The sequence below is a fragment of the Dermacentor silvarum genome, chromosome 11 (assembly GCF_013339745.2).
Source record: "Dermacentor silvarum isolate Dsil-2018 chromosome 11, BIME_Dsil_1.4, whole genome shotgun sequence".
Classification (NCBI taxonomy): Eukaryota; Metazoa; Arthropoda; class Arachnida; order Ixodida; family Ixodidae; genus Dermacentor; species Dermacentor silvarum.
The window spans coordinates 116752043-116776745 of NC_051164.1; the positions used below are offsets into that span (position 1 = coordinate 116752043).

The 24703-nt window shown below is 45.2% G+C and overlaps 1 protein-coding gene across 7 annotated transcripts in view; it reads right to left on the reverse strand.

Moving 5' to 3' along the window:
• LOC119433352 (dnaJ homolog subfamily C member 5) overlaps positions 1-24703 on the reverse strand; it is a 163394-nt gene that overhangs the window by 136907 nt on the left and 1784 nt on the right. For 5 of the 7 annotated variants that reach the window (XM_049658454.1, XM_049658455.1, XM_049658459.1 and 2 more), the window contains exons 4-6: positions 22396-22548; positions 5307-5438; positions 4410-4445 (exon numbers count right to left, since the gene is read on the reverse strand). In XM_049658454.1, the coding sequence (XP_049514411.1) occupies positions 4410-4445; positions 5307-5438; positions 22396-22548 (321 nt within the window). The remainder of the gene's footprint in view (positions 1-4409; positions 4446-5306; positions 5439-22395; positions 22549-24703) is intronic. The other 2 variants (XM_049658457.1, XM_049658456.1) reach the window with 1 other exon arrangement.

Below are 24703 nucleotides of genomic sequence, written 5' to 3' on the forward strand. Positions count from 1 at the left end.
GTGTCTGAGGGTCATAAGAATTGTAAGCAGAATGAACAGTGAAAAGCTGAAGTGGTCCTACTGGCATTTAGGAAGTGATGCCTTGTAATTGAGATTGCCGAAGAAAGATCAACAGTTTGTGGCTCGTGTAAACGCATTTATACGAAGGCAAGTTTGCCTCAGCTATCACCTCTAAATTTTTTCTCACTCTAAAGCAAAAGGTCTGACAGTTTGTTCACAGCAGTAAAGAAGCCTCCAATGCCACAGTGTACAACATTTCTGACACACATTGCAGCATATGTTACGTACTGTGTGATAATAATGGTGTAAACACAGTGGAAATGTTCCCACAGTTATGGAGTGAAACAAATACTCTTATGATATACATTTCGATCATGACAACAGTGTGGTTATACAGTGAACTTAATATGCCCCCATCAATGACGTTATACTGGGTACACATACCTGCCAACCTCAAGACTTCCAAATTCGTAAACTCGCGACTGGGGGGGAAAGGAAAACATGTTTATATTCACTCAAACAAACATCATCAGGCCCCACTTCTCTGTGAACGTCCTCATGGCGGTCAACGCACTAGCCATGTCAGATACAGATTATCCGCATCGTCATCCATGAACACGACGTGGAAGCGCTAGAAGCTATGGGAGCAGGAAACACGTCATGGCTACCAAGATTTGATGTCACTATCAGTGGCGACGGCAGACCGGGAAAGGTCTATGCACCGCAATTTCACTATGGTCTGCGCGCACGACCTTTACGAGATTCCACGCTGGTATGCGTTGAAAAATGAGGTAAATACTATGCACTAACCGTTTGGCATGCTTAAGCGACTATGGCTTAAGCATTCAGCCAAAACATTAGGTTCAACAGTGACAGGGCAGGTAATGCATCATGACTATATTGTTACGGCGCAATAAAAAGTGGCGCAATAAAAAGTGGTGCCAGTCAGAACATGATTTGACGTGTAGAGGTAGAATCGTTCTCGCCAGCCATTTTGTTCATATATCGTTGCCTCTCTTGTATACATTCGAACCCGGATATAAAAATGTTCGATCTATAAGTAATTCGATACAAAAAATAATATGCCCTGGGGCAAACGGCGGCTTACCGATTAGTGCATCCCAGGGCCGCTAAGTTACTGCCCACAACTCAAGGAAAAAAAAAAAGGCAAGCACACTATATTTACCAGCAAAAAATTGCTGGATCACTTTCAACTTCATTGCAAAGTCCAAGTTGACTCTTTTCTTTACACTTGCAGCTGCCATCGCTTGTGGAAAATGAACTCACGAATGGCACTAAACCCACACGCCGCAGCCAAGAAAATCGGAAAGGAGGAATGTTGACGTTCGAGGTAGCATGCGGGCTAGGCGAACAGCTCAACGGGGCTCAACTGACTGCACATTCTCTTTTACACCTCCAGGTGCCAGAAGACCTCAAAGTACACAAAAAAGGGCACTTTGAGGTCTTCGCCGTGGTGCTGCGTTCGATATATCGAATGTGCTGGTGAACGAGCGTTCTATATACGCGTGCGCCAGCCCTATACATTTGCATGGGCCTTTCAAGGGGATTTTACAGCTGTTCGATATACACAATAATTTGTTATAAGTGGGTTCAATATACTATCCGGGTTCGACTGTACGTTGTAAATACACCTGTCTATGTGACTTTCGCAACGTAACAAATTGGTGAGAGGTGCGGGGTACCCACGAGAAACAACAACGGAGCTCTGCAGCGGTCGTCACCTCAGACAGGACAACATGACGGACGAAACAGGACTTGAAATGGCGCGGCCCGCATCAACACCTACAATCCTGACGGTTGTCCTGGCTCAGCCACGGGATCCAAGAATGTTTTGCGGCACCGACCAGCTCGACGTAGAAGACTGGATCGCCACGTATGAGCGTGCAAGCGGCCACAACAAATGGTATCCGACGATTACGTTGGCTAACTTGGTGTTCTACCTACAAGGCACAGCGAAGCTATGGCATGACAACCACGAGGAAGAGCTTAATGACTGGGACACGTGCGAAGAGAAGCTGAGGGACTTGTTCGGCCATCCCGCCAATCGGAAGAGCGCCGCTAAGCAAACACTTGCGGCCCGCGTCCAAACGTCCACAGAATCGTACGTCTCTTACATGCAGGACATGCTGGCTCTGTGATGTAAGGCCGATAGCGATATGCCCGAGTCAGACAAGGTTGGGCTTGTACTAAAGGGGTTCGCTGACGATGCTTTCAACCTGCTCATGTGCAAAAATTGCTCATTACTGGCTGCTTGATCTAATTTGCATGAAGCTAAACCCTGCTACTGTCTCCATCTCCTCCATCTCCTTACTAAGAAATGAAGGACAATGTACATTTCCCTCCCTAATACAACTGCAGTGTAGTGGACCTGGTAGTCCACAGGCACAGCAGTGCAGAAAATTCATGTCAATATTATCGCAACCTACTTAACGGAAGAGCATACTATTCTGGCCATTTTTTCAAAGCAGAATGTCAATATTAACGGAAGAGCATACTATTCTGGCCATTTTTTCAAAGCAGAATAGTAGCGCCTCAAAAATTTGCACACAATTATTCTGCTATGTCTACAACTGGTTAAAACATTTTGCCACTAGCATAACATTTGGCAATGTATCTCCACGATGCATCTAATATAGTACTATTATCAGGCACCCTACTGGACGTGTGGAAAATGGGCAAGGCCTTTTCCGTCTACAAAGAAGGTAACCGTGAATCACCCTTAAACTATCGTCCCATTTCCATAACATTTCTATAACTAGTGTCCCTTGCAATATCATGAAACATATCATATACTCGCACGTAATGAATATTCTAAATAGCAATAACTTTTTCCATACATCACAGCACTGTTTCCGCAAAGGTCTGTCATGCCACACTCATCTACCTTTCTGAAGTCTTACATTCAAACCTTGATATTAATACTTAAGCGAATGTCATCTTTCTTGATTTCACAAATGTGTTTGATAGAATTGCTCATCAACGCTTAATATTAAAACTTTCTAAGTTGAACATCAACCCTAACGTCTTAGCCTGGATAAAGGAACTTCATATTAACCGCTCACAGACCGTCGGTACTACCAGCACTACTTCAGACTTTCTCCCCTAACAGTTGGCATTCCTCAAGGTTCGGTATTAGGTCCCCTCCTGTTCTTAATATATACACATGATCTACCATTGCATGTTAACTCTCAGATTCGAATGTTTGCTGACGACTGCGTTATCTACCAATCACTAACGTTAATGACCACATTTCACTGCAGAAAGGTCTAAACAGTATTAGATTGGTGTGATCACTGGTTAATGGTTCTAAACCCAACTAAAGGTAGATCTATGTCCGTTTTCTGAAGTCAAAATTGTTCCTTCTCTTACACAATTACTAACATACCTATTGATGCCATAAAGACATTCAAGTATGTAGGCGTTACTACCACACACGACCTAAACTAAGTGATCGCCATATAGCTAACATCACTCGTCTGCCAATAAAACCTTAGGATTGCCAAAACGTAACCTTCGCAATGCTCCTTAACATGTTAAATAACTAGCATATATAAGGCACTGGTAAGGCCAAAACTCGAACATGCATCACCCATATGGAACCCTCATCAGAATTACCTCACCAATGCACTAGAATCCATACAGAATCGAGCCACAAGGTTCATTCATTCGACATACTCATATGACATCAGCGTGACATCATTAAAAGCAGAATCAGGTTTAGATACTCTATTCCATCAGTGCCGTATCGTGAGCTTATCATTATTTCCCAAGTTCTACACTAGTTCACTTTGCCATGTGCCTCACATTCTACTACATTGATGCATATCGCTGCGCACAGGCCATCCACTAAATGTTGCTCGCCCACATGCACATACTGTTGCCTTGTCATAATTTTTTGCTTGCACGGCAGGACACTGTAACAGCCTTCCCAACCACATCATTGCCATCACCACTTCATTTGCCTTCATGGACGAAATAAGTGCTTTGTATATAATATTCTGAACAGCCGCATTAGTTTCTTGTATTCCCACCTCTTATGTAATACCCTGCAAGGGGTCTTTAAGGAAATAAAATTTAGAGTTTACAGCAAAAAAAAAAAAAAAAGAAACAAGGAATGCTCTTAAAATGATTCTGCAATTTTTTTCTGCCACTGAATCTCAGTTATTGTGGATGACCTGTACTCATCTTATGCAACTCTAGACAATGACATCTCAAGCGAGTCACACCAAGCGTGACAGCAGGAGAGCCACTGTGGTTCATCCAGTGAGGCATCCAGTGCAGTGGGTTACGCCAAAATGTGCCACACTGTGCAGCAGCAGCACACTGTGATGGCCTCACGATCGCCACCAGTCTTCGGGGGTTTTCACCTGTGGTGCTGCATCTCTCACCTTGGGGGTGCTTCTGACCGCTTCACTTTTTCCGTCCTGGGCCCACAACACATGCAGGACAAGGGCCGCACGTCAGGAACATCATGCACCACACATGCAAGGTTCAAAGAGTAAGACAAATGGGCTCAGCAGCTGCTGCTGCACAGGGGCACATTTTTGGGTGCTTCGAACCTGGGCAAGGCCAGCTATCTGTCTGTCTATTACTTTGTGCACATGCTGACAACACTGTGGACTGCTACTGTCTCACATGCCTTGAGCATTTCCGTAGTGCCACCGGAAAGATGTAACATTAAAGAAAACAATATGGGCCCTTTTAGTTAAACCCACTCCACTAGCATCCATTTCCTTAAGCAAGAGAGCGGTGTAAAACTGATAGAGAACCTGGATCTGCCGATCCGGCCTAGAGGGAAATGTAGCACCACCATACACGAGTTAAGGGAACGCCAGCACATGGAGGCTCGTTTAATGCACTTTGGCCTAAAGAACATCGCCTTGGCTGCACAAATTAACGTTACATTCTAGGAGTAATGCCTCAGCAAGTCCTGGTTCTCTCGTATAATACTGTAGACTGATGCTTGCTCACATACAAGTGAAAAAAACATTTTAAAAAAGATGAAAAGCACAAGATGGCGCTTGAACGCTGCCATCTTGTGCTGCTGAGCTCGAAGTTGCGGGTTTGATTCCTGGCTGCAGCGGCCATATTCCAATGGCAGCAGAATGCAAAAATGCTCGTGCATACCATGCAAGTTGAACAACCCCGGGTCATCAAAATTAATCTGGAGTCTCCCACTATGTGTACCCAAATCAGATGGTGGTTTTTGGCACCCCAGAATTTCATTTTTTTTTAGCCCTGCCATCCTGGTCACAAATTTAGCAGTCTACTGTTGCACTACTCACATGCAGATTGGCGTAGTCTCCAGCCTCTTCGGGTGGCTTGGGCCGACACTTGCCGCAGCAGAAGTTGCAGCAGCAGCAGAAGCAGCAGCACAGGTAGCAGCCCGTTATAATCCCGCAGAACACGAACAGTGCCTGTGCAGACAAGATGTGCCCCTTCACAACAAAGGCAATGCTGCCACTTTGTGGCGACAATGACATCTGACTGCTCAACCTGGCCTCACATTTCCACATACGCTTTTCATCCAACATGGAATCATGAGCGCACTCGCACTAAGAATAAGCAACACATGCTCAACCCATTAGACCAGCAATGAATCAATATATATCCACATCCAAAAGCTACACTGTGGGTCAAGTTCCATGCTTATGGAACCGCCAAACGCATAGGCAGGGTCATACCCATTCACTACACCGGGTCGACTCGTGCAGAACACCAGCATTGTGTAATACCGCATGACCACGATGTTTAATATCAGGCTGTCTTCGATTGGAACTTTGATTATCCCGATCATGAAATTCGCCTTTGCCAGATAATTCGAATTTGACTAGTCAGCATGTGCGTCCCTGATCCCAATGACGACTCCAAAGGTGACCCCAATAGTGGCAGTGCCTGTCTTGGCAGCACTTAAGGTACAGTGAATGTGTTGATCACATCTGTCAAAAATGGCCATCTTTGGCCTCCCCTAGAAAGATCAAGTGAAAATGTTAGCTCACGGTGAGTGATAACAGTACTTACCTGTTGCTAGCGTGGGCCTTACGAAAAAGAAAATGTTCAGAAATTGCCTGTATGTTGTGATCAGATACAAAACCAAAACTGCGTTTGCAACAGCCTACAGTCATACAGTCAGAGTCAAAAAGTGGGTGTGCATTTGATTTGGTGGCTTATTAGAACCAACCCGCATTACATAACTACAGCTACACTCGCATTTACGGCACTAAACATCCTTTTAGCTTCTCGTCACTCCCGTGTGTCATCCGCCTGTGGAACATTTTCCGGACTGCATCGTCCTGCAACGCAATCATGAAACCTTTCACGAACATCTGCTCAAACACTTGATAACAACACTCAGCACGTCCGTTGGTTTTCATAATTCATACTTTCTTTTTTCTTTTTTTTCTTTTTGCATATGTATAAAACTTTGTGCAAGTCCCTTATTGTGTTCCACAAAGCGTAGTTGTCTTATACTTCATATCATCTTTTCCGAATTGCAGTATCTTGTAGGGTGATTCCACGCAAGATCGAACAAAGGATGGCCGGTCGGCCTTTTTTTTTCTTCAAAATTTTATATAATGTTGCCTGATGAGTGGAAAGAATAGATCCGCAACTAGCTTTGCTGCCAAAATTTTTTTCCAAGCACTGCAAATCAATAATGCCGAAGAGGTGGAGTGCCGCGCTTACCTGCTCTGCTGTTTTGGCCAACATTGCTTATGAATTACACAATATATATTAAAGTTAGGTAGCTGAAATTTCTTTAAATATCTGCATGTTTTTGCTTGTGTTCAGTTATTTTTGGTTTTTGTGGGTAGTGTAGATGTTTTTATAAAAAACCTCAAAATCGGCCCAGAAAATGTATGTCTACTTTGCAGGTTTTTATCTCAAAAAAAGGCTAGTGGTAGATCGGCAAGAATTCCGCATTACGTTCTAAGCATACTAATTTACCAAACTGCTAAAGCTTATATTTATATAACCTTTCAATAAAGAGATACTACCGGGCTAACTTCAAGAAAACACCAAACAATGGAAATTTCTGATGACAAAAAAAAAAAACAATTTTTGATATTTCTTAAACTTTGCCCACTTATTCTCCTCCACATCAGCTTTCACAATCATTAAAAATATATTGTATAATTTTGTTCCATTTGTAGTTACAGCCCGTCGAATGAGACCCTTACGCAAGGATCAGTGCACTATGCAGGTCTGAAGATTCTATGACATTTGTGATCGCGTACGACTTTTGAATTTTGGCAAGATATTGTATCCAATCATTTATGTCTCAATGCTGCAAATTAGCTGTGGGGGACACCGTAGTGAATGATTCGGAATCAGTTTTGTACGCGTGGGTTTTCATGATGCGCTGCGGCATCAAAGAGCACAGACGTTTTGCGCAATTCACCTGTACGAAAACACAGTCAGAATTCAATACCCAGCTTTGATTGCCCAAAAATAGGATAAAATTCAATAAGCAAGCAACGGTATGCCAAATAATCTTTAGCATAATGGAAAAATTGTGAAGGTAATGGAGAGCCGCCTCATTAAAACAGAATTTATTTCTGGGCTGCAATCGTTTCTTAAAATGATTCGACAACGCTGATTGCCTTCATTCCTGTACACATAGTTCCTTCCATGCAGCCCCAGCTATGCGTGCCACGTACAATTCAGGAGATGCTTCCGTTGACCTGTATAGCTGCCAGGCATGCCAAGACTGAATGCCATGGAAGGCGGGCACTTTCATCCACTCATCCTTTTTTAAGTCACAGAAGGCAACAACTTTTTCTTCAAGATGTATTAATCCACACCTTTCAGTTTTTCTGATAAAATTCTTACAAAGTCTCTGGCTGCCTGAATTGCACTTTCAGGGTTTGTTCTCAAGTTGTTGAGCATTGCTTGATGCTTGACGAGTCCTCCAACTCCGTCGCACGTGTTTTTCCCGTGCCCTGTTGCTGATAATATCAACTGGGTATTGGGACAATCGCTCTTTCCGAACTCGTAAAGCCGGTATCTATTTTTGAAATGACTGGCGGCTCCATCACTCACATATGTCACCTTGGAGTACATCGGCAGGTTTTATCCACCTATTTTTTCACTTTCTTTAGAGCCAAGCAGGCATGAGCGGAGTCGAGGCTCAAGTCGTCACTAACAATAGCAAACTCTCCGTAGATTTTTTCGTTGCTACCACGCATGTAAACACGGATACTTGCTGCTTTTGCCAGTGGTATGCCTGAACTTCGTCAGGAATCGTGACAGTCCAGTTTTCGGCAAAATCAAAGTGGAATACAATGCTCCCACGCTGTGTACATTGCTTTTCCTTGTAGATAGCTTTGCCTTGCGTCTTCCTGATGTGGTTGTGCACGATCCACCTTGCCACTAACACCCAAAGATGAATCAAAAAAGTATCAGCATCCAAAACCTTCACAAGGTCGCGTGCCTCCCACATCGCTAGCAGTATTTCTTCGTCTTCTGGCACATAAGTTCCTCCACTGTCAGGGACCCGCCTTTCAGACGCTGATTGCACTTGCCTAAAAGGCACTGTGCTGATGACGGAATGCAAATGAATGCTGAGTGAAGGTCATCAGAATCGATTCTGTGGCCAGTAATGCTCTCAAGAGCACCAAGGCAAAGTTCATAGTTGGCGCAAATGACACAAATGCACACATCATGCTGGGGATAACATTTTACCCAGCGCGGTCGCAAGGTGTAGAATTTTGATAGGCCAATGCCAGAATCAGGATGGTCGTCTTTGTATATGCGGAATGCCTCTCTAATAGATCTTGTCATGAAATTCTTTGTTACTAATGCTTTTTCTCCATCGATCGTAACCGACAGGACATCCTTTCTGTTAGGGCTTTGTCTTGAGCATTCTAACTCGTCCTTCGTGCAGTTCTCACGCGCCGCAGATACGAACTCAGGGCTCACCTTGTGCCTGGCGAAAGGATCCGGTCGGTACCACACAGCGTGATTTCCTTTCAATTTCCTGGACTTGTTGATTTGATACATCGATGCTTCAGGAATAAGCTTCTGAATCTCATGTTTAGCTAGTGTTGATGGCAGGAGAGTGAGAAGGTGATAACGTTCCCGGAGTGCCGTCGATGCTGCATAGGCTTGCCAAAAGCTTTCGGTCCACTGCTCGCAGAAGGAGCACTTTCCTTCGGCTGAATTTCCCGATGCATCACATTGGTTGTACGCCCGGCGTATCTTGTTGCGAACATTTTCCACTACTGTCTTCTGCACCTCACTTTGTTTTTTTTTGATGTAAGCAGGCGTGTCCAGACTTCTCACTGCGCCTGGACGTTTCAAAGGGGACACGCAGGTAGTCGTAATGATCTGGTTGACGACGTCGATTTCTTCTTCAGGGGGCATACAAAAGCCATCGCTCAACCGTGTGTTCCGTGAGGATATTTCATTGCCGAAGTAGCGAAAGCACGGGTAGTACAAGTAGTCCTTCTCTATGACAGTTACTGATCTTTCGGATGTTAAAGGTTGCTCCAAAGCATTGACGTCTAAATTAAATTATGGGGTTTTACGTGCCAAAACCAGTTCTGATTATGAGGCACGCCGTAGTGGAGGACTCCGGAAATTTGGACCACCTGGGGTTCTTTAACGTGCACCTAAATCTAAGTACACGGGTGTTTTCGCATTTCGCCCCCATCGAAATGCGGCCGCCGTGGCCGGGATTCGATCCCGCGACCTCGTGCTCAGCAGCCCAACACCATAGCCACTGAGCAACCACGGCAGGTGCATTGACGTCTACGTCGGTAACTCTGCGAGAATTGAATTTCGCTTCTTTGCAATGAGCTTCTTGTGCTTAGAAAGGTAGTCTGCACAATACACTCGCTCAGAACTATACTTTGTCGCCATGAGATGCACAGGAGCACTAGAGTAAGAGCAAAGCGCAAGCACTATTGGTGTCAAATAAAGTGTGAACAGCGGATCGATAAGGGCCATCTCCTGTCAGGTCTAAAGTCCCTATATAAGAAAAGTACCGCCACCTACTCTTTCCTCTGCCGCCTCCTCTCCTAAAGCGCTTGCTTTTTTCTTTACTTTTTGCTCGCGAAAGCCAAGTCGACGGTGGCGCACCTAGAAAGTCCACGTTGAAGCTTTCAGGCCGGGCGCGCGCCGCCGCCGGCGACTGCGGCTGCGCAGAGGACTTTGAACATGGCTCAGAAGCGGAAAAAAAGAAAATATAAAGAAGTGAAAAGCGCGTGCTATCATCGTCCAATCGGCGATACAGGAGAGAGAGAAGCGGCGTTTATCAAAGGATGGCGGTACTTTTCTTATATAGGGATTTTAGTCAGGCCGTCTGCTGTTCAGGCCATCTGCTGTCATCTGAGATAGGCACGCGCATCCGGTTACCGATAGTTTTGCTTTTGTTTCCCTTGGCGTTCTACATCTTGCTTTGCCACTGGAGCGCCACGTTCACACTTTCCACCTTTTTCGGTACTACTGGCCTTTCAAGAAAGAAATTCAATCCTGCCTGCATTCTATACACTTAGCGGGCAAGAAGTCGGATCTACAACAATTGCCTACCCTTGCGTAAGGGTCTGATTCAACGGGCTGTAACTATGAATGGAACAAGACGATGCAATATGTTTTTAATGATTGTGAAAGCTGATGTGGAGGAGAATAAGTCGGCAAAGTTTAAGAAATATAAAAAAATGCTGTTTTTTTTTTTTCACTGTCTTCAGAAATTTCCATTGTTGGAAATTCATCATCATCAGGTTGTCACGTGCTTTTGTTACGCGATAGCACTAAATATCATCGCTAGACTAATCTAGCCCGGGGAATGTGCATGCTACCCACGGTAGGAGCAAGGAGAGAAAGGGTTATGCTGAGCCGACTAACACGCAGGGGCGAGCTGTGAAATGTTTTAATTAAAAATTATGCGAAGGTCAGTACTGCAGCACAAAACTATGTAATTTTGTTTTGCTCACTAAGTTTGTCTGCCCTTGTATCAGATGTTCCAGACCACCTTTTGCTGCAATGCTGCTCAAGCAGTGCATGCATTAACATACCGCAGTGATCACCTAGTTACTTGAGAATGGCATCAAACTTCTTTCACGATATGCTTAACGCATTGGGAAGCAACAAAATGGGAACGTCTGTGGCAAACGAAGTAGGCGACCAAACACGCGGCACACAATGAACAAACAAACACACTATTGCAGCGCAAGCACCGTAGGTGAAGGCCAACTTCCGCAGTTCATTGTCAAGAAAAAGCCAACAAATCTTGTGAGTGCGCCATGAAAACGGAACAGCAATGGCGAGAAGCCAATGCGGTACACGCACGTTTACACACTGATGACTAACAGACAACACCAGGAGCAATCTACACTGTGCGTGGTGACGACGACTTGCCTAGATTTTGCAGGGAATAGTATCCTGGAACATTCCGTACATACTGGTCAAAAAACCTGCAGACTCGCGTTTCAAAAACTCGAGCAGAGCAGGATGGCCAACAGCTCCAAGCTGCCTTCAGGTAGCGATAGCGCGGCAGCGAAGTCCCCCCATTGACGTCACACAGGAGAGGGTGCCATTCAAAGATCTCACCAAAGAAGGTGAAGGTCGTCAGGGAGGGGGCGGCGGAGGCCAACCTGGTAGAGCGAATAGCTGGCGAGCTACAAAAAGAACGGGAAAAGTGGGCCGTGCTGGAACGGCGGGTGGAGGCGCTAATGGCACAGGCAGCGCGTAATCCCGGGTCGGAGCAGCGTCAGGCGGGCGGCGGGGACAGCGCGAAGTCTCGGGCAGAGGCAGGCTATGGGAGCAGGGAGGGACACCTAGGGACAGTAGAACAGCGGGCGAGAGAGAGCTGGCGGCAACAGGGGGACTCCACAATGCTACAGCAATGTCGTGCGGGTGGGACGGGACGAGCGACAGGGAGCCTGTTGCCGCGTGTCAGTGGCACACGGCGGGTGGAGGACCAGCTAGCGCGAACTGGAGGACAGCAATCGCATGCGATAGGCGAACGTGTAGAGCGAAGGGTCCTGGTGGTGGGGGACTCCAACATAGCGAGGGTTGAGGAGGGCGTCCTTACAAAAGTTAAGGCAGACAGCCGGGTGAGGGTGGAGGCCCAGTCAGGGAAGTGCATGGTTGACGCAATGGCAAAAGCTCAGAAGGTGGCATGGAACAACATGGAGCACAAAAATCTGGTCGTTATCCATGCTGGTCTCAACGATGCGCTGAAGGGAAGGAGCCAGAACCTAAAGAGACAGAGGTTGAGTTGCGTAAACTCAGAAGCCTCTGCGAAAGTGCCATATGACCATATGCACAATCCCAGAGGTCCAGTGCCACACTAGCGGGATGGAACGGAGTGTGGTTGAGGCTTGTGGGGATGCACGACTCTCACGCATCCCCTGATGTTTTCCCCGCATAGCTCGCGTCTCCCGTAATCCGGCTTCTCCGCGTGGCTAAGCGCTGGCGGTGGTCGTAGTGCTGGCGGCGCATTGCGAGAGATGTCGCGAGTGTCGCGATGCTAACGCCACCGAACGGCGGGGTGACTTGGGAGAAAAAGGTTGAAGGCGCTTTCTCTTTGGCTTGGGATCGGTGACCAACACGCATGAACACTTCGCGCGTGTGCCGGCCCGCTTTGCGGGACCGTCTCGCGAGGCTAAGAGCAGGACACCAGTATGGACGAACACGGATCGTTTGAACGCGCCACCGCTAACCGGGTCATTAGGGGTCTGAGTCGACCACTTGGGTATGGCATAATGGACATAAACCGGGACGCGTACGAGCCTGGCTCCCACCCTTTTGCACAGGATGGCATTCATTACAGTGGTGCCACAGGTAGGAGGGTAGGTAGTAGGATAGGCCGCCAAGCAACGTCTTTTTTGGGGGGGGACAAGAGAAGGCCACCAGTGTAGACAAAGACGGACCCAGAGAGGCCCCAGGATTCAAGAAACGTAGAGTCTGTAGGAGAAGAGATAGACGTAAGCTCCAGTGCAAGGTTATCCACACATAGGGTATATTAACATGCAAGGTGGCAGGAATAGGCTGAAGTGGGAGGAGATAGACAAGCAACGAAGGCAGGAAAAGCTGATGGTATACAGGTTTGTGGAGACACATCTTAGGGACATGGAGCAACCACCCTGTAATCCTGACTACGCATGGGAATATTGCAATAGAACAGAGGGCAGCAGAAAAGGGGGTGGAATTGGTGCATTCTTTCATAAAAGTATGAATTGGCAAAGGGTCAAACAGGAATGCAAGGAGCATTTATGGCTAAAAGGGAAAGTTGCAGGAGAGCAGACACTCCTTGGGTTTGTATACCTGTGGACAGGAGCAAATACCAAAGAGGAAAACAAAAAAATGCTCGAATGCATATCAAGTGACATTAATGAGCGAGGAGGAAGGTGCGAGATTATTATACTAGGAGATATGAACACACACATAGACGACATGGACGGGTACACAGACTCAGCAGGCAACATGATGCTGAATATGTGGGAAAGGCATGACTTAGTTGTACGCAACAGTACTGAGAAGTGTGAATGAAGGGCATATAACATGGGAGGTAGGGAGCCTGCAGTCGACGATAGATTATGCACTAATGTCACATAGGATGCATGATAGGCTAAAGGTAATGAACATAGATGAATATGGCTCCAGAAGTCTAGGTAGTGATCACAAACGTATTAGGGTGAGGTTTAGAAGAGAAATGAAAGTAGGTAGGAGGCAAGTTGAACAACCAGGTGGGATATTTTACTCGGAAAAGCAGCTGGAAATGGCGACCCCACAAATTGAGGAAGTTTTTTCAGAGGATACTAAAACAGACTGGATATATGCAAATTTAACAGGGCTATTTGAGCTAGAGCTTGCTAAGGTACGAGTCAGGCCCAAAGGGAACAGAAAACGTAGAGAAACGTCAGGAAGCATCCAGGGAACACAGATATTCAAAGCGGAGAGGTGAACAAGAAGCTGATGTAGACAGAAAATGGGATAACTTCTTAAACAGTAGAAGGGAAGCATCCCATTTGATCAATGAGAAGATTAGAAGAAAGGGGACCCAATGGTAGTCGGAAGTAAACAAAAAAGGATAGAAAAGGAGCGAAATTTTGGAAACATCTCAACTCCTTGAGTAATAAGACTAGCCTAGAGCAGAGGTTTATAGTTACAGCTCAAGGTGTTCGGCTAGAAGGAGATGAGGCAATGGAACATATAAGAACAATACTTAAAGAACGAAACGTAGCATGTACTCAATTTGGTGAGGATAGACTGGTTAGTGCAGTGGCTCCACTTGAACAAAGCGAGTGGGAAAGGGCAGAGAAGAGGGTTCCTAGCAGCACGTCGACAGGTCCTGATGGCATCCCCATTATGTTAATAGAGACATTGGGCCCAAAATCTAAGAAAGCATTAAGAGAGGCAGTGAGCAAAATGATAATGGACGGTAAAGCCCCCGATGGGTGGAGACTAAGCAGGATTAGCATGATATATAAGAGAAAGGGGGACAAAGCCGACATAAACAACTACAGTCCCATAACAGGGACGTCAGTGGTTTACAGGGTGGTGATGCAGATTATAAAGGACAGGCTGCAGGCATGGGTGGAGGGCGACGAGGTGCTGGGGAAACTACAAAATGGGTTCCGGAAACAAAGAAGGCTAGAAGATAATTTGTTCTCGTTGACACAGTGTATTGAAATAGCAGAAAAGGAACACAGTCCCCTATGGCTCGCATTTCTGGATATCAAGGGAGCCTATGACAGTGTAATCCAAAAGGATTTGTGGGACATACTGGGCACTATAGATATCGAAGATGGAGTAAGTAATCTTTTAAAAGATATCTATAAAAGTAACAAGGTGCTTATAAAATGGGAGAACAAGGTACCTGGGCCTATAGAGATACAGCAGGGGCTTAGGCAGGGGTGCCCTCTGTCACCTCTGTTGTTCATGCTGTATTTACAAGGGTTAAAGAAAAAATTTGAGAGGAGCGGACTTGGCTTCAACCTTTTCATTTTTTCAAGCAAGGAGAATCGATTAAACAGTCATTACCAGGACTGACGTACGCGGATGACATTGTACTTATGGCTGACAGCAAGGAAGACTTGCAGGGATTAATGGACATCTATGGTAAAGAGGGAGATAACTTAGGTTTGAAGTTTAGCAAAGAAAAATCGGCAGTCATGATTTTTTATGATAATCAGGGCAGCGAGCATAGGATACAGGAGATTACGCTGGAGGTAGCGGATAAGTACAAATATCTTGGAGTGTGGATAAACAATGGGGCTGAGTACCTAACGGAACATGAAAAATATGGGACGGCTAAAGGTAGCAGAAATGCAGCTGTGATGAAAAATAGGGCACTGTGGAATTACAATAGGTACGAAGTGGTGAGAGGGATTTGGAAAGGGGTGATGGTCCCTAGTTTGACTTTCGGCAATGCGGTCCTGTGCATGAGATCAGAGGTTCAAGCAAGGTTGGAAGTTAAGCAGTGAGGGGTGGGTAGACTGGCTCTGGGAGCACACGGAAATGCACCAAATCAGGGGGTACAGGGTGACATGGGATGGACGTCATTCTAGGGCAGGGAAGCCAGCAGCAAAATAGAATTTGAGGAGCGATTGAGAGAAATGGCAGAAAAGCGGTGGGCAAGGAGAGTTTTCAGTTATTTGTACATGAGGAATGTTGATACAAAATGGAGGAAGCTGACCAGAAAATTGTCAATCAAATATTTGGACTGCAGGAGGGGTGCAAACCAGGAAACAGCGGTTAAGAAAAAGGTTAAAGAAACAGAGAGGGGTCCGTCGAAAACAGGGATGCAGACGAAATCAGCACTGGGAACACACAGAGCTTTGAAGCAAGAAATTGCCAAAGAAAATATGATAATTCTAGGGGAAGCTCTTTGTTGTTTGAAGCCAGGATGGGAGTATTGCGGACTAAGATGTACCGAGTCAAGTGCCAAGGTATAGAAACGTTGTGCGGTGCATGTGGAGAGGAAGAGGAAACGGTTGAACACCTCATACTTTTCTGTAAAGGGCTTAACCCTACAGTGCAAAGCAACAGGGCTGATTTTTTCGAAGCATTGGGGTTCAGGGACAGTGGAGGCAAAATAATCTTTAAGTTAGGTCACCACCTTCGAAAACTGATTATTTTTTAAAATTAATATTTTTTGATTCCCTGTCTATTCAAGAATATTTAGCAAAAAGAATTATTTTGATAGCTCAAGCGGTTCAAAAGTTCTGGCGATTTTTCCAACCCCTCCTAGATGCGTCCGAAACCGAAACTGAAGGTTTCTGATACCACGGCGTCTGCTACTTCGTCATAAAAGTCTCTCAGAATGAATATTACATCATTTTAGTATGCTTTAGTTCATTCTTAAGCTTTCGTAAGTCTTTTGAGGCAAGTTATTTTCTGAGTTCATTAAAAAAATTACACTAGAGGGCTACGGGGCGATACAGCACACTGTTTACTTTGCGCGCGTTCGCGTGGCGCTTGCGTCTGTGTCACGTGTGCTTTTTCTTGCGCTTTTTGAACATCGTGGATTTAGCACTATCCACTCGTGAAGAAATTCTGTGTATTCTATGAAATATGAAAAACCCGGCCACTACACGACGATGGCGTGCCTGACCAGTGATTGCTGCCGTGTGAGGAAGGCCGCGCACAACTCAGGTGGAGACGCAAAGCAGGCAAGAAAAAAAATCCGTGCATCAGCTCGCTCAAAAGAAGACCGTGCCTCTTCCAAGGAGGGCCCAAGCTATGAGCCTGGTAGATTTTAGGCATTTCTGATGTTTTTTTTATTACATAAACATTCATTTGAAATCTTTAAACCGTTTTTTCTCAAAACATGTTTTGCTTTGTGCAGTTGCACGAACAGTGATAACTCTCCGTGTAATAAATATTTTCGCGTAAAATTTTGTGTGCTGTTTTGTTATACATAGAGCTGTGCATTCAAGCAGAATTAATGAAAATGAGCAGAAACTTTTTATACTACGGCCAATTGCGTAAAAAATAAAACCTGCCGGATATAATCTTTATTAGCTTTTTTCTGATAACGCACCTCAGCTTTGAGATACGGTGATGATGGTACTTAGATGCACAGGCTGTTGTCCTCACTACATCCCTGCTAAGTCGCATTTGAATCGCATCGACCATTTTTCACTTATGACTGTTGGCACAACATGCATATTTCGGCACATTTTGATTTTTATAAAAAAAGAATTTTAATTTTCAGCAATTTTCTGATTTTAAATATTCAAAATAACTAAGCTTTACACACCAAAAGTGCAGTTGTAACTTTCGGACCGTAACTGTGAAAATTTTTCTTGAAGGTGGTGACCTACCTTGAGCGGTAGAAATAACCATTAACGGAAGTTATCTGATTGGTGGCTAAAATCAAGGCAGGGGTGAAATTTCACCCACCACAAAGTACAATATATTTTAATAGTCACGTCTAGGTGGCGTGTGCCACCGCCCGATTTAAAGGGTTCAGCCTCATCCATCCATCCATCCATCCATCCATCCATCCATCCATCCAGGCCGAATAAAATGGTCTTGGCACATAGCTATTCCGTATGAAGTCCAAGGGCGATAACGCCGTTGCTGGCTCCGTATGCTGTATGTGCGAGTGAAAGCATGCAAGGGTCAGCCGATGATTGCAGCTCAATCTTGCACGCGCAAAGGAGAAAAGCGGGGCGGAAGCGCGCTTGTTCTGCCGCGCGCGAGGCACGGGTGGGGGGGGGGGGGTGAGGGGGATTTACTCTGGCAACGGCCGCCGAATCTTGAAAGCGATCTGCGACGTGGAAAAAGTGCGCGCCCGCGCGGCGTGGTACTCTGGCATCAACTGCGTACTACGCGGTCGCACAGGCCACATCTTCAAAGCGATGTGCGTTGTGTGCAGAGTCTAGGCAGTGCAGGTGCGTCGACGGCTCGTAGCTTTGTGTGTGCTGTGTGTTCTCGGCGCTCAGTTTGCGTTGAAGCGATACACAGCACCAATGTCGCATCGCTTACTGCTGCTGCGACACTTCCTCACGGAAGCGTTTTGATAGTGAGTGTCCACGCTCAACAAGTGTGATGTGTTCATGTTTGCCTGTGCGTCCTGACACCATGCTTGTTAATATAGTTAATAAGCAAATCATTACAAGTTTATACAGACGATAAAACTAATATTCTTACCTTGTATAGCTGTCTACTAATTTGCTATCGCAATCGATGCTTCAGCTTTCAAGCGAAACTGCTACTTTTTTTTTCAAACGTAATAATTGAAATAAAATTGTGTGCAGTTCACTACTCTTGTTTCTCAATTTTTCCTATTTCTCAGTTCTTACGTTTATTTTTTACGGTCCCGTGAAAAAACATATCAGTGGGGTTCTACTGTATTTATCAATTTCATTGGTCCAGTCAGAGTCGAAATAATGGAAATTGACTATATCAATCTTCTCCCACCAAACGAATGAAAATAGACTTTTGAATAGAAATAGACTCGGTCTAGACTGAATTGCTGTCTTTAGTGTCCCTTTATGGTGGTTTCTTCAGGAATGCTACTGGCCCATGCCATTTCGGAGCAGCTTATGGAGCAGCAAAATGCACTTTCGGAGCAAGATTATGAAAGCAATTACAAACTAATACTTCAAGCTTTTACAGTACGGCAAGTCATGTGAAAGCAGTAAGTGGTTGCTGTTACATAACCTCAATCCAAACGCTAGAAATGACACCCCACCTTCATCATAGTCCTCCCTATAGCGTGCGACAAAGCGGTGGTATCCTAAGATGTGCTTAAAAGCACTTCAGTGACTTAGAAAAGCATAGAAGTGCTTGGATGGGCAACATGCAGACTTTGGAGGTGTTTTGAGAACCTTCAACATGATTTCACTGCTATAAATGTATATTTCAGAATGAAGCACTGTGAAAAAAAAGAAGGTATGTTGATACAGTGGAATCTCGATGATACGAATCTCACGGGGTCATGAAAAATATTCGTATTAGCCGAAATTCGTATCATCGAAACACAATTAAAACTAACTAAATTATGGGGGGATGAGGGGATTAGATCGCGAAAATCGCGAGAAAAATTGATTTTTGAAAACCACGCGTTTCGGTATCTGCAACGCTTAATCTACACTGTATCAAAATGGTTTGGCTGAAAACGCACTAAAAGTGGCCGAAAAAGATTTATTCGTCAGTGCGCAGGGCGAGAAAACAGCTTTAAATCGCGCCAGATCACCGCAATTCATGGAGACATATCTCGTATTTCCCGCCACCGAGCGCCGCCATCTTGGTATCGTTCGAAAGCTCAAAGTTTCGCCGTTCCGCTTCTCAATTCGTCCGTTGTCGCCATCTTGTAACAAACATGCAAACTCAAAAGAAGTGCGGGTCTGCAATAGGTAGTCAAATGGGCCCTCCGATGAAAGCGGGCCTCCGATTGGCTGCCGTGCTGAAAGGTGTCTCTCCATTGGTTGCTGCTGTGGCAGGGGCAAGATGGCAACCGCAGTTGTCTGCTTCGTAAACCATGCCGGCGTCTTCACTTGACAAGCGGAATTCGGATTACTGAGAGCTCCCAGGTTAGCGATGGATCGTCGCTCGTTGGAGAACAAATTTTGGACGAAGCACGCCTTCGGAATACGGAAACAGAAGCCTCCTACGGCAAGAAAAATACGGCGATAAGCGGGAGAAGCGGAGGAGCACCCGACTGAACGTGCCGCGCTACCTTGCACCGTGTGACTCCAGCAGCGAAACCGACAATCGCCCTGTGCCATCGGCACCAATAACGCAGTCGACGGAAGACGCGCCAACGGAGGCTCCCGCCGAGAGCCGAGATCGCATCTCGGTCGACATAGCTCGCTGCGACTAGGCAAAATAGCGCAAATGCAAAGAACGCGGCCCGAAGCACAGCAGCCACTCCGTCCGATGGGCGGCCGCCGAAAAGCAGGAAAAGCACAAAAGCAACAAAAGCGCCACATCTTCAAGCTCTTCGCGCCCACTCGCGGCCTCTGCGCTGTCCGGCGTCGCGTCCGCGCCTCCGAACCAAAAGAGAAAGGGAGAAAGCGCGTGACTTCGCGCTGTTCTCTTTCACGGCCGTCGGTGGGGCGGCGTTTATTCGTATCAACCAACGCGGGTCGAAAATCGATTCGTAACAACCGTACTCTAGCACGTTGCAAAGTAATGGGGCTCGGCCGGGACCACGGAAAAATTCGTATCATCCGGAAATTCGTATTAGCCGTGATCGTATCATCGAGATTCCACTGTAATGCAGTAGAGCCTAGTCCTAGTGTAATGGGTGCATTCTTTCTTTACCTCCTTAAATGTAACGGAATTTTTTATTTTCGCTTTGTTGTCGCAACACAGTTCTTTCCAGATTATACAAGTCCTCTAATGTTAATGTATAAGTAATTTGAATAAAACTAATGCTATATAACAAAACATTGCTTGCACAGGTGATTTGTGTGCTTTGGCTTTGGCAGACAGTTTTTGTGAAAAAGTAGAGCGGGTAAATAAAAATGTTCTTTATTGCCAATTTACGGTATATATGTTTAACAAATTTGAATGAGCAATTGGAGGACAACTTAATTTCTTTTTTCGAGAACGCTTCCGTTCCAAGATATTCATCATCGAGCTTGACACTCAATAGGATAACTCTACAATCATAGGTTCGAGTCTATAAACATACCCATTCCACATCCCCCTCTCAATTGACATGGCTTCTTGCCGGGGAATCTCAGTCAACAGAGGGCAGTAGCGCAGCTGTTTTATAAGCTCTGCCAGGATTCTAGGCTGGCATACTACATAATCACCTACATCACATAGTGCATTCCTCCTTGTGTCAAGACTTTCACATCTGAATGTGAAATTAGCAAGGGTGTCAATTTTTTTTATTAGAAACAGTAACCAACCAATTTTCGGATTTCCCTCAAAAACGTCCGAATGTTCGGGCATTCCCTAAACATGAGCTGAGCAGTAAAATTTATTTTGCTGCTTTTCACAATGCCAGTGATATGGAAAACTAAACTGACTGAATTTTGCCCTGTGGTGTGCTTTACTGATATGTACCATCTACAATAATAAATAATGAAATAATGCGATGGTCGACACCTTGGGGGCGTTTCGCATTCACTCATCGTCATGCAGCTCGAGGTGTGTCATGCACCGTCGCAAAGTGCAGATATGCGCTCGACCTTTGACTGTGACGCTGTCGATTAGGCTGTGATGCACAATTTCAGTTTGGAACTTTCTGCCTACATGAAAGCTTTCACCGTTTCCTCCTGTAAGCTCAAAAACAACCTTTGCAAAAGCATTTACAGTAGCTGCTGGCATGTCACCTGCGAACCCAGTCTCGGCTTCTGCGAACCCAGTCTCGGCCAGTATAGCCCATGATCTCGTGCCACATCGCCGAGGTGGTTCACTGGTCCAAACAAATTGACGGCCACATTGCCAAGACGGCCTTGCTGCCCGCCATCACATCGGCCGGCAGCGAATTTGTCATGGCCATACAATGCAGCTCAGCCTAACCAGCGCCACTTTGTCAGTATCCAGCGGCAAAAGTTGCTGTTTGGTGCAGAGTAGAACACAATGTTAATAGCGGGAAACCTTAAAGCCATGAAATCACCTCACCATCGAAAGTGAGGGTGACAAATTGAATGGAAGCAACTTTGTTCACGGCCGCACGGCCGCCATGTCTCGGACATTGTGCGAGTAATGTTAGAGAGCAAGACATCGTACAGTGTCCGAAACTTCGGTCGCCGTTTTACATTGGCCATACAGGAGAACAGCACGTGGTCTGGCTCGGCACCAACATCATTGCTTGCTGCCACCTGAAATGCGGCACAGTCCCGTTGCCTAAGCAACCTGCATGCAGCAAGGCAATATTGAAAATAGACAACAGCCCACGGAAGAAACAGCAGTACGATCCTGGCTTAATTTGAGAGCCTTGGCTCAGTCCACCGCAGACGTAACTCTGCTGCTGGTCCGCACCATGACACTTTCAATGGTGTGAAGAAACAGCGCTTGAGGACTTTGTTCCATTTATGAAAGCTTGGGCAACCTTTCTGGCGCAGGGTGGGCACAGATTTCTCATACTTTGCCAAAATGTAGCAGGGTTCACTTCTTGGCACAATTTGCACAGAAGAAGCATCGCTACTTCCTACTAGAGAAGTAACTTGTACGGAGAATAAATATGCAATTAGGTATTTCAAAGTGTCAAGTTCAGGCACAAGAAACTACACTGCTTTTCTTGTTCCTTTTTGCCACTCTTTGCTTTAAACCAGAGGTTGCATGCACAAAAGCATAAAATCCTTGGTGCAATGCCATTTTACATGTGTCACTGCCCCTAGGCCAACTTGCCAACCTACTTGCTGACTGTCAGTCCTACGAGTAGTCTAGGCTGCTGCCACAAGTGTCACCTCACTAAAATTTAGACAGTACTAATTTTAGTACATTCTGCGCACCCACCTTGCACCAGCCACTGGTGAGCACGAAGTAGGTGTTGACATTCTCTTCACCAAACTGTTCAGCCACGTAGAGGCCCAGGGAACCATAGTTGTCATAGATGTTGCGCTTGGTCAGGTCCGTGAGAATGGAGTGCGCTCGATTGATGTCCTTGAACTGCGTGGACATCACATGTCATAGTGAATGCTAAGTTGGCCCGGTGCCTGCCTACTCTTAATACGGCTGTATAGTTAATGGTGAAGAGGCTACACTACCTACACTCAGACTATAATGGCCAATACACACAGAGACCAGCAAGGTGCAAATAAATGTGACACACTGCTGCTCCATGTTGCAGTACATTCCTTTTCCAAATGCAAACGTGGCCTGTTGACATGGCTACAAGACCAGCGCAAGGGACTGGTGGAGATAATGACTCTCGTATGCAGGAACCCAGACTACACAAGTCTGTCATATACTACTTGCATAAAGGGAGGTCAAGATCAGTCAAGTTGCCAGTAAGTCTGTCTGATCCACAACAAAATAGACAGCCCACACAAAGTACCCTGAAGAATCCATGGCAGCTATGGACAAAAGGAATACTGATACATGCTTAAAGTGTGAGCACATGCTTGAAATGTGAGTGGAGTGTCAACTTATTTTTACCCGAAGTTGCCAGGTCATGACCAAAACATTCTAATAAAGTGTAATTAAGTGATGATGATGACTAGCTCGAAATTTGTATTTTTATTGTTTGCATTGTTTTTATTGTTCCTTTGTGTATTTTTCCAATTATAACTCTTGGAGATGCAAGTAAATGGTCTGAATGTGAAAAAGCAACTTCACCTCTGTTTTCTTGAAATGGTATAATGTTTTGTAGAATTTGCTTCACCCAGAAAAGCCGCTGTGATGCACCCAGATGGCTCACTAATAAACTCTCCAATATTCCTTTAGAAGAGGTGTTCAATGGAAGTGCATGTCCCCCTTGGGATAAAATGGGGCAAAGACAATGAACTTAGTCCAAGTACCCTGAGGAATTTTACCAGGTCAACTTAATGGCTATTTGTATAGCATTCAAACCCTATACATTTGCACAAGCAACTTACAAAATTATTCCATGTTCTTGGTACAACATGAGGGGTGATAAAAAAAGGCACAGTAGAACAGCCTGGCCCATCCCTTTTAGCATGAGCAGCAGCGAGTAACTTGATTCTTAAAAGCAAATATAGGATCAACTTGGTGGACAATAAAACATGAACTTATTTTATTGAAAAATGCCTATATTCATAGGGTGGCCTCTACCAGCACAGTGTGTGTTTGCCAAAAATCTTGCATTTTAGCTGCGTGAAATGCAATGCTGCCTGAAACGCTAACTGGCCAGCAAAAAGTCAGTAAAAAAAGTGGCTAAGACTATAAAAAGAAATTTGTCATTAGGGTAACTAAACAACATGCTATATTCAGCTACTTTATCGCTAAGTTAGCAACAATGCACAGCAGGTGGGTATTCAAATAAAGCTTTTGGGGGCTAGGTTTTTTTTTTTTAATGTCATACTGTAAGCCTTACACAGGCTCATACAGGAGTGGGTATGTATAATACAGGAAAAGATTATACATAGATTATGCTACCTTATACATCTCGAAACTTCGGAGGGCGTTTAAAAATCACCGCGTCGCAGGCAAGAAGCGAACTGCTTAGAAAACTAAAATATAGTTGTCCTTCTTCACGTCCAATAGTGCAGCATGTCTGTGAGAAGTGTGGAAGGTCTCGAAAGCGGCGTTGCAAACCATCGATAGAGGGCTAACGATGCCAATGGGCGCTGTATGGAAATAGTTAAGGATACTCCTAAGAAGACAGAAGCTGTGCTTGCAGATTTCTTATTGCGGCTAGTCTTATCATTTCTTGCCTTTATAAGGTGATTGCTCCCCCAGCAAATTGATCCAAAATAGGGGTTTATGTACACGACTTTCGAACTTTAAATATTAGACACAGTCTTCGACAGAGCCACACCTTTGACTAAGCAGTCACATGGGTCAGAAGCATATTCTAACATGGCCAAGGTACCTAATATGGCTGTGCCCAGGTCATACAAAGTGACAATTAAAAATGGGCAGCAGAATCACCAGCGTTGTCTTGTAATGCTTAAGGCTTTCAATGAAACGTTCGCTGAAAATTGCATGCCAGTGACTGATTGCCTTGCGCAGGAAATACCAGCTCATTAGAGCAATGTTTATAAACACCTTTTTCAACTTTGGAACTGCTTCTCATGAAGGGGATGCAAACTTTTGGAGAACAAGCCCGACAGACTTGCTAGCTCAATGTTCAATGCTAATA